General features: G+C 35.2%; 1 protein-coding gene across 2 annotated transcripts in view; it reads right to left on the bottom strand.

Moving 5' to 3' along the window:
* Positions 1-11,217, bottom strand: part of EndoB (endophilin-B) — a 35,377-nt gene that overhangs the window by 16,829 nt on the left and 7,331 nt on the right. For both annotated transcript variants that reach the window (XM_067771631.1, XM_067771633.1), the window contains one exon: positions 47-296. In XM_067771631.1, the coding sequence (XP_067627732.1) occupies positions 47-296 (250 nt within the window). The remainder of the gene's footprint in view (positions 1-46; positions 297-11,217) is intronic.

Below are 11,217 nucleotides of genomic sequence, written 5' to 3'. Positions count from 1 at the left end.
TTGATTAAAAATGTGAAAATTTCAATTGAAATATCTTGCAGCTCACCTCATTAGCATTTAAATTCAATTCAGTATGATCCTTAGCATCGTAGGCGCATAGAACACGTGCACGTCTCATCTGATCAGCATTGACTAAGGGATCACGCCTACTAACGACACTAGGTACAACACCAGCGCCAGCGCTGCTAACACCGCTAGCAGCATTTAATCCAATGCCACTCGGGGCGCTATGATTGCCACTAACATCATCGTCATTGTAGATATCGATGGGCACATATGGAGTTGGGCCTCCCAAACTAATTAAATATAAAAGGGTAGGATATAAAAAAATCCCATTAAGCATTCTATTCTAACAATTTAAAATTTTAGTTTGTTATAAGAAAAGTTTGCGCAGCATGTATAATAGGGTGGGGTCATACTGAGTAATATTGCCCATAGGACCATAGGTCTGAAATGAATTTCGAGCTTCCCTAATTTTGTTAGAAAATTTTATATCCGAACGCGAATAGCGGCTCTCACAAATAAAATACATGAAAATAAATGTCAAATTCGGATATAAAATTTTCTAACAAAATTAGGGAGGCTCGAAATTCATTTCAGACCTATGGTCCCATGGATAATATTACTCAGTATGACCCATAGATTCAGAAACTGGATGTGCACCTGAAGTTTTTTCCTCATTTTCCCCATACAATTTGACACGCCCTAATATATAATAAAAAATAAATTAGAAGATTATTGTACATTGTTGGAACAATAGTTATTTATTTATAACATTTTATAGTTGTTTAATAGTTAGTTGCATTAAGACTAGAGCTAGAACGCATTTGCATATAACATTTTATGTTCTTCTTTTAATAAATAGATATATATTTACTTTTTTTTTATATATTTACTTTTTTTAATAATGTTTTAACAAGTTTCGAAGATCTACAAAATTTAAGCAGAAAGTGCAATGTCTTAGTACAAATATAAATTTGTAATGAAATTTTTTTAGTAGATTAGATTAATTATCATCTAGGTATTAAAAAATTATCATTTGTATGAATTAAGCGGGGATTGCCCTCATTGCTTTAAATGTATTTACAAGGTATAATCGAAACAGCTGTTGCCTGTCCGTCCGGATGTCATGTTGTTTAAATTTTTCCCAAATTAATAAATAGAAAAAAGTATGTTTATATAAAAATTCGAAAAAAAAACTATTTACTTTTGAGGATTGTTTTTTCGACACCCTGTAAAAACAGCTAAGTATATTTTTTCTCTTATGTATATATTTCCAAAAACTACACCCTGTATTGAAGATATGCCAATTGCCGTCTTTCAGTGAATTTTACAGCTCCGGCTCACGCTCAATTCTCACGGGAATGCTCTGGATCATTGAGAGACTTGAGATGCATGTGTCGTGAAATTTTCGCACACGTGAAATGTGATAGGCAGATGTCGCCACTGTTTTTCATTTAACTCATACGGCGAAAGGTTAAGCAGCGACATCTATTTTTGAAAACGTAGGTTTATTAAAGGCAGCGTTGCTAAACTAAAAAGAAGTAATTAACAAATTATCAACAAGCTCACAAATTAAACCAGACTTCTATCTGGATTTATCTGGCTCAAATCGTTGTTGTTGCATTTACATGCAAAATTATTTATCTCGCTCAGGATTTTGCCACCGGATGATAGCTAATGTTTTAAGCATGTTCTAATGAGCTATATTACTCTAGATCACGATCAAATCTCATAGAAACGCTCCAGGTCAGTTCTATGAGAGCTGGCAGAATTTAACTCCTTTGTCCAAAAGTAGGGTGCCTGTTATTTACAAAGTGTTTTCCCCGAACCACATCTAGATTTTTAGTTCAAAATTTAAAACCAATTATTAAACATAAAAACTAGTATTATTATTTATTTGAAGCATGCGGAAAGTAGAATAAATTTCCCATATACAATTATATGGAGTTAAGTGCAAGACAAAAGTTTTAGCAAAAAATAGCAGTTTTGTAGGTTTTCGTGTATTCACAATAGATTTTTGTTTGTTTGTCCTACAAAGTATTCACAATTATCGATTTAACTGGCGGTTGGGCACCCGGTGTTGGGGAGAAGAAAAACGCGCAATGAAACTATCTGAACGATTGCTATCCTCCAGTGAATTTTAGGGCCGTTTTCACCATCTTCAGTTAGTCACTTATCTATAAGTTATCGAAATTTTCGTTTTCTCCATACTATTTGAAGCTTCGCGTCTCAGTTAAGTGCAAGGAAAAAGTGTAAACAGAAGTCAGCTGTTTGGCTATTTCCGCGTAATCACAATATCTTGTTCGGATTTGTTTTACAAAATATTCACGAAACGAAAATGCCAAATAAAACTATCTAATAGATTGCTATCTTCCAGGTCAAATCTAAGTAATTTATCTTTTCAATTATAAAAAATTAAAGAAAAAAAACAACAATTATCATACAATTTATTGTTATAGGCATTGAGCTCGAATTCTAACCTGGTAAAATCTAACTTAACTGAAGATGGTGAAATCGGGCCTAAGGGTTATAAGCACCGACCTATCATTTTATTTTGGTTCAAATGCGTTTTTTCTGCCGCATATACCTATATGGCACTACTTGATTTTTGATTGGAATAATTAAAAACAAATTTTTTAAGTTAAATGGTTTTATTGAAAACAATACTTACATAAAATAATAATAATATTAAAAGCTAGAAAATAATTAGGTAGGTCCTAGGTACTAGTCATCACACTCCTCATCAATCTAGGGCGTTGATCACACAATTAAATAAAAGCGTTGGTCGCGTGAAATTTCTAAAAATATGAGGCGTAGCATAACCTGATTAAGGTTCAGTTGGTCTTATATATGACTATCAATAGAAATTTGGCGCGTCCAACGCTTTTATTTAGTTGTGTGATCAACGCCCTAGATTGATGAGGAGTGTGATGACTAGTACCTAGGACCTACCTAATTATTTTATAGCTTTTAATATTATTATTATTTTGTGTAAGTATTGTTTTCAATAAAACCGTTTAACTTACAACATTTTCTTTTTAATTATTTTAATTTCAAGTTTTTAGTCTTTATTTAATTTCCTATTATTTCTCATTCTAATTAGTTCATTTAATCCTTCCAAAAACTTTACTCGACTCTGCGCCACGTATTGTCCCTCCCCGAACTCCAAAATATTTTGATGTCACTTCTACAGGACTGTATGTAATATTTGTTCCAAATATGAGCCAAATCTGACCAAAAATACGATTTTTGTGAATATCTCGATCCATGCGCCACCTAGCGGCGATTTTTTCATAGGTCGCTTTCTATTCTCGTATATATTATGAGTTCCAAATATGAGCTAAATCGGACCACAAATACAATTTTTGTGAATATCCCGATCCTTGCGCCACCAAGCGACGATATTTTCTTATTAATGCATTGTCATCGGGTTCTGAACTCTATTCCAAGTTTCAAGCTTGTAGCTTATCGGGACGTTACTTAAATTTTAATTACAAAATTAGTTCACAACGGCCGTGCAGCCTGTCAAGTCGACATAAATAAAACCATTTAAAAAACTGACGAAACTTTATCGGAAACTCAAATTAGCAAAACAATTTCCAACAAGAGAAAGAGATACCAATATTGTCCACAAAATAAAATAATTTGACATGTGTTTGTTTATGTTTTAAATTTTATTTTTTCATTAACATTTTTCACAACAAAAACAATGCAAATAACACTGAAAAGTTATTTCGCGCTCTGGTTGGTCACCTAATTCATACGAAAGTTCATTTTAGTTGTGTATTTAATCAGAAAAATTTCAAACTAAAAACAAAATTTTAATTTGTTAGAAAAAATTAAGAAAGAACAACCGAATGTCAAAAAAAAAAAACCCTAACGAAATACAAATTGGCTCGTTTGTTTTTAACAAACTGGATTGTATTTTTCTTTGTTTTTTGGAATATAGCTTACACACTTACACCAGTACTGAAGCCGTATTAGGAGGGAGTGCGACAAAAAATTGAAGATAAAATACAAGAAAAAATACACGAAAATAAAGTAGTGTCATATAGGTAATAGTATTAATTTTTAAATTATTTTATCTTTGATTTTTTCAATATTAGGCTATTTTCTGAAGCATATTCAAAAATGATCATTCAATAAAAGTTTTCATGTACTCTAATTTATTATATTAAAAGACATTTCTCATTTTCATGCTGTCCTATTACAAAAAAAATTCGAAATAAAAAAATTCGAAGAGATTTTAGGCCGAGCGTCTCTTCCAATTTGCGTCGTGCTGCTTTTCATTTTTCCTACAAATTAGTGGGACGGGAACTACTTGTTTCATGTCGACTCCGCACCAGGGATGCACCTTAACGTTAAGCTAATCGTTTATCAAAAAATTTCCACCGTTTCTGTTGAAACACTTCGAAATATTATTGATAAAGAAATTATCAAGATAAATTGTATCTCGTTTTTAACCGAAACGAAAAGCTTTCGTTAACGTTAAAAACGTTAACAAACACGTGATACTTTATGTTTGAATTGTGCTGGCAATGCTATAGCCATGGTCGAGCCGTAAGGTGGTAACAGCGAGCGGACATACACACACAAACTCCATGTAATTTGTTTGTGTAATTCGTTGGTGGTAATGTCAAAAATACTCTGAGAAATGTTCGCACTGTCAAAATTCATGAGAAAAGTTGCAATCAGATTGGCTAATGCTTTCACCTTTAATGACTCCGCCATCAATCAGCTTTGCCAGCATAGTTTGAAATTAATAATCAACATAAACGATTTGATTTCGTTTTGATATGGCAGAAAACGAAACAAAATTATTTCGTTAATTTGACGTTCTTAACGTTAATAAACGAAACGAAATGACTTTGTTTCGTTTATTAACGTTAATTATCGTAACGAAATGATATCGGTTCGTTGGTTAAGCATGCCTGCTCCGCACGGCATCTACAAGGCAGATGAGTTTTCACTGAGCACCTTTTCATGGCAGAAATACGCTCGGAGTGCTTGCCAAACACTGTCGAGGGGCGATCCGCTTAGAAAAGTTTTCTTCTAATTGAAAAAATTTGTTTCTAAAATTTTGAATATGGTATATTTATAAAAAAATTGCTCAACTCTAATTTCGTGTTATTTCGATAATTCAAGATATGATCCCTGTAAAAATTTTAAGTGCGAGCATGAAAGAAGCAACAATTATTTTTAGCATATTTAATAACTTATTGTTCTCTATTATTTATTTTTAATAATTTTAGAAAAAAAAAATGAATGTGCCAATTTCGAAAAATTTGCAAAATTGAGGTTTTCGAAGTTTTTTGAGGAAGCAGTTTACAAGTAAAATCGATTTTAGCCAAACCAAGTACATGCTTAAAATCTCTTATTATGGTCAACGACTGTTTAGACAATTTTTTATTGAAGGGTGTTTAACATTTTCTTTCATATATAAAAAAAGTTATACTATATAATAAACTGCTAGTAACCGACGCGCATGTTCAGCCGATTTGAAACTTAAATTTTGTTAGACTTCAGTTAATTAGTCTGCAAACTCTAAAAAATTTAGAGCTTACGATTTCTTCTCGAACACAAGTGAGTTTTTCGAGACCCGAAAAATCGAGAACTCTTCTTCTCGCGAGATTCTCGTGTCTCGAAGTCCTCGTAAATCTCGCGAGGTTCTCGAAATACTCGTAAGGCCCCCGATATTCTCGAATCTCGAATTACTCGTAATACTAGCGATCTTCTCGACTTTCAATTCAGTCGCTGCATTGGCAATATTCTATATATTTCGGGGTTTTTTACTTGTGGTTTTGCGGACATTTTGGCTTGTGCTCCAAAGAAATCGTAAGCTCTATATAAAACAGCGAGAATCTCACGAGCCTTACGAGTAATTCGAGGTTCGAGAATCTCGCGAGAAGGCGAGACTCGCGAGAAATCTCTTCTCGAACATGTTCGAGAAATCGTAAGCTCTAAAAAATTTCAGAGATTAAATATAAAACTTTCCAAATTTTCATGAGAGTTTCTAAACATTTGTCAAATTTGAAAATAATTTAAAATTTTTTTGAAACTGCTACTTTAATATATACAAATGTTTTATTAATTGATTAAATTTTCAATCTTGCTTCAACAATTACGTACTTTAGTTTATGGAATTTCATTATAAATTTGTTATGGTTTAATAAATAGAAATATTAACCTATCTATTCAGGTAACATTTGTGTGTTTTTTGTTCATTTTAACTGTGCTTGTAAATTTTTGATTTACATGACAAATTTTATATACGCTTATTAATGCTAAATTTTCTACTGAACTTTGTATTCGTTTGTTTTTTAACAATATTCGTATACCACAATTCTTTAGCCCTACATTTGCTCTAGTTTAAACCGATGTTATAGCACTAGTATCAAACTCGATCTCATATTTTTCTAAAATTGTTGTCGTTGCTGTCTCAAATGGATTTGTATTATTATTAACTTTCGGAATTTCATTAACATTAAGAATTTCCTTATTTATATCAATTGTTTGAAAACTATCTATTTCCCTATCATCAAAATGACCATCGATGTCGCTGCTATTCGTCTCTTCAGTTGGATGTACTATTGACTGATTAGTTGTATTGGGAGGCCCATCCACATCTTCGCTGTTTATACGTAGGCGTGGCTTTGTAGGTCACATTCTGCAAACCGATTGACGTATTTAACTTAATTTTTACACTCATTTGTTAAGTCAATGCAATTTTAACTATATACATACATAGATATACATATGTAAATGTACATATTTAGGTGGAAAATTGGAGTTTTTATTTATTTTTTTAAGTGCTTAAATAACGTTAGATAAACTATAAAAAAAAAAAACAAGTAAGGAAGGCTAAGTTCGGGTGTAACCGAACATTACATTCAGCTGAGAGCTTTGGAGACAAAATAAGGTACAATCACCATGTAGGTAAATGAACCTAGGGTAACCTTTAAGGTTGCGCTACACAGCCCCTTGAATCTGGTATTTTAGTCGCCTCTTACGACAGGCATACTTACCGCGGGTATATTCTGATCCCCTAACCCACTGGGGTTAGGGTAACCATGGAATGTGTTTGTATGACATGGGTATGAAATGGAAGGTATTAAAGAGTATTTTAAAAGGGAGTGGGCCATAGTTCTATAGGTGGACGCCTTTTCGAGATAACGCCATAAAGGTGGACCAGGGGTGACTCTAGAATGTGTTTGTATGATATGGTTATCAAATTAAATCCAATCACCATGTTTCATCCATTTTTCGGATTTGGTATAGAATTATGGCATTTTTTCACTTTTCGAAATTTTCGATATCGATAAAGTGGGAGTGGTCATAGTCGGATTTCGCCCATTTTTAATATCAAGATAAAGTGAGTTCAGATAAATACGCGAACTAAGTTTAGTAAAGATATATCGATTTTTGCTAAAGTTATTGTGTTAACGGCCGAGCGGAAGGACAGACGGTCGACTGTGTATAAAAGCTGGGCGTGGCTTCAACCGATTTCGTCCATTTTTACAGAAAACAGTTATCGTCATAGAAGCTATAAAAAAATAAATGTAAGGCGCGATAACCTCCGAAGAGATCTAAGGCCGAGCTTCTCTTCCAATTTGCGTCGTGCTCCTCTTCATTTTCCCTACAAATTGGACGGACGGGACCTTCATGTTTTATGCCGACCCCGAACGGCATCTGCAAGGCAGATGAGTTTTCACTGAGGGCTTATCATGGCAGAAATACACTCGGAGCGCATGCTAAACACTGCCGAGGGGCGACCCCGCTTAGAAAAATTTTCTTCTAATTGAAAAACCTTATTTCTAAAATGTTGATGTTGCTTTGCCCGGGGTGCGAACCCAGTGCATACGGTGTGGCAGGCGGAGCACGCTACCATCACACCACGGTGGCCGCCATGCTATGCCCTTATCAAATTTCACAAAGATTGGTGAATTTTGTTCGACTTATGGCATTAAAAGTATTCTAGACAAATTAAACGAAAAAGGGCGGAGCCACACCCATTTTGAAATTTTATTTTGTTTTTGTAGTTTGTTGCACCATATCATTACTGGCGTTGAATATTGACATAATTTACTTATATACTGTAAAATTATTAAATTTTTGTTAAAATTTGACTTAAAAAAATCTTTTTTAAAGAGTGGGTGTGTTCGTCATCCGATTTTGCTAATTCTTATTTAGAACACATGTAGTAACAGGAGTAACGTTCCTGCCAAATTTCATCATGATATCTTCAGCGACTGCCAAATTACAGCTTGCAAAACTTTTAAATTACCTTCTTTTAAAAGTGGGCGTTGCCACGCCCATTGTCGAAAATTTTGCGAATATTCTATTCTGCGTCATAAGGTCGACCGACCTACCAAGTTTCATCGCTTTATCCGTCTTTTGTAATGAATTATCGCACTTTCTCGGTTTTTCGAAATTTTCGATATCGAAAAAAGTGGGCGATTTCGTTCATTTTAAATAGCGATCTGAGATGACTACGCAGGAACTTACATAGCAAATTGCTTCTATCATTAAAAAGAAAGGAATGTAGACTCATGACGGGTATTCTAACTGGACACTGCCTTCTGGCGTCACATGCCTTTAAATTAGGCTTGGTCGGTGATACCAGATGTAGGAAGTGCGGGTTGGAGGAGAAAACGATCGAGCACGTTCTGGGCTCGTGCCCTGCGCTTGCCAGGCTAAGACTCCAGCTACTAAGAGTAATACAGCTGTCAGATCTAGAAGCAGCAAGTGGCTTAAGTCCTAGGAAGCTTCTTGTATTTTATAACATTGGTCGTTAAAACAAACTTCTGGTAACACTACGGACTCAATCAGTCTATGTGAGGTCTCATGGACCGGTCAGTTCAACCTAACCTAACCTACATACCAAATTTAATCAAGATACCTCAAAATTTACTCAAGTTATCGTGTTTACGGACAGACGGGCGGACGGATTATTTTGATATATAGAAGTCTATATCTATATCGATTAGTTTATGCTGTTACAGGTTACCGTCATGCGAACAAAATTAATATACTCTGTGAGCTCTGCTCATTTCAATTATTTTATGGCTTTAATAATTTGTTTTCAGACTTTAAGTAAACTTTAATTGGGTGTTCAGTGGAAAAAGGTTTGCAAATATTTCACACCCTAGTGGCTGGGGTTACACTGAAATGACGGCCCTTGATCGGGAAAAAAAAATCCCGAGTCGCTCTGGTGCGAAGAACCGGCATTCGTTATTCCCGAAAAATTGAAAATGGCAAATATAATTCCGCTACTAAAGCCTCGCAAACCAGCTACCGAAGGCGAGTCTTATCTTATCCCATCATAGGACGGTGTTCGTGGAACTGAACTGGATCTGACTTTCCAGAAAATATTATAAAAACCTTAATAAAGAGAGCAAAAACTACGAGAAATCTGCAAAAAGACGAAACCCCGAAAATGTATAAATCAGTCACATATGTACCACATCTATCAGAACGGCTAACAAGATCAAATATTTACAACAAAGAAACTATAAAAATAGCACACAAACCCACAAACACTTAAAACAAGATATTTAATAATACAAAATCCAAAATACCTCCGATGGAAAAAAGCAATCTAATTTACAAAATCCCCTGTAACGGAAGCAAACACGAAACTTGTAACAATGTATACGTAGGAACAACAAAGTCGAAATTAAAAACTAGAGTATCACAACACAAATCGAACTTCAAACAATGTCAGCATTCAAGCATCGCGAAAACAGCACTAATGGCCCACTGTGCATCTACCGGCCATTCTCCAAACTTCGAAAGAGCATCAATTTTAGCACAAGAACAATGCTACACCAAACGCCTAACATTGGAAATTTTACATATAATAAACATTCCGCCGAACATAAGAATGAATTACAAAAGGGACACTGATAACATTGCACACATCTACAGACACTTGTTGACAAACAAACGGACAGTATTGAGCTCCACGTCAAAGCAGCCAGACGTGTAAATGAATGTATGTAAATGCTTATAATTGTTTATGTTTACAAAAATTTTGTATGTAATTTTTAAGTTAAATTTGTTTATAATAACATTATTGCAGTTACCCTTGAGAACGGTTACCGATGTGCAACCGAAATATATTGGGGAAAAACTTAACAAACATGTGTTTTTATTCCTAATGACCTAGAGCCAGCCAAAAGTCAATAAATATAAAAAATATTTTTGCGTTTCAAGTGGTGATTTTATGAGGCCATAATAACTCACTGGACGCCCATCAGGGAGAGAAATGAGATGCTAACCAAACAGTTCCTCTTGAATACTCAGAAACCTGGGCATCCCAACAGACATCTGATTGATGCGCCAACACCGCCCAGAGGCTTAAGGAGTCATCTCCGTAAGCATTATGAGGAAATACGGTACCTGAGAACTCAGCCGTATGAAGCCAAAAAACACAAGTAGGTCCTCAGCGAACTCCACAAACAGGCGTCGGACCTTTATGCCGGGAATTGCCCGGCGAATCCAGTAGTCAAAGAACAGTACCCAAAACTTCCGGAAGAGGAACGCAACACTCCCCAGGGAAACACGAGTCACTCAAGCTCAACTTTGATCTGGATACTGTTAACAGGTTAAACTCGTACCTATCCAGAATTAACCCCGACATACAAAATGTATGCCCCGCTTACAATGTGTCCCCACATGAAACCAACCATCTCTTTAATTGTAATGTGGAACCAACGCCTCTAACACCCCTCTCATTATGGTCCACCCCTGTTGAAACGGCAAGTTTCCTTGGACTCCCGTCAGAGGATATTGATGACAATTTCTGATCGGTCGCACCTATTGGATGGGCGAAGCACTTCTACAACAACAACAACAACTCACTTTGGTTAGCCGGTTTTCCAGGCTTAAAAACTGCTAATACTGGCTACACCATATGGACCTATTGATTTAGGTTTGGCTTTTTTCATGGCTTCTTCAACCTCTCTGGGGTGATGGTACAAAATCGTATTTGTTTTTATGTTCCCCTCTCTTTGCACGTCATCTGGCCTTGTCTACTCATGGAAGCATTACAAATTGCCGGCAAAAACCGCGCAGGCATGTCTTCGAGTCCGCAGAGTTTTATCGCCAAAGGCGATGAATATATTATTGTGTTTTTTCGGGTTATACAAGGATTTGGCAATTGACCACGGCTTATCGACACCCAACAGAATAAATAAAAAATAAATGTAAGGC

The sequence above is a fragment of the Eurosta solidaginis genome, chromosome 3, assembly GCF_040869045.1.
Source record: "Eurosta solidaginis isolate ZX-2024a chromosome 3, ASM4086904v1, whole genome shotgun sequence".
NCBI classification, from domain to species: Eukaryota; Metazoa; Arthropoda; class Insecta; order Diptera; family Tephritidae; genus Eurosta; species Eurosta solidaginis.
The sequence above is the reverse complement of the archived record's forward strand: the minus strand, read 5'-3'. Positions and strand labels throughout refer to the sequence as shown.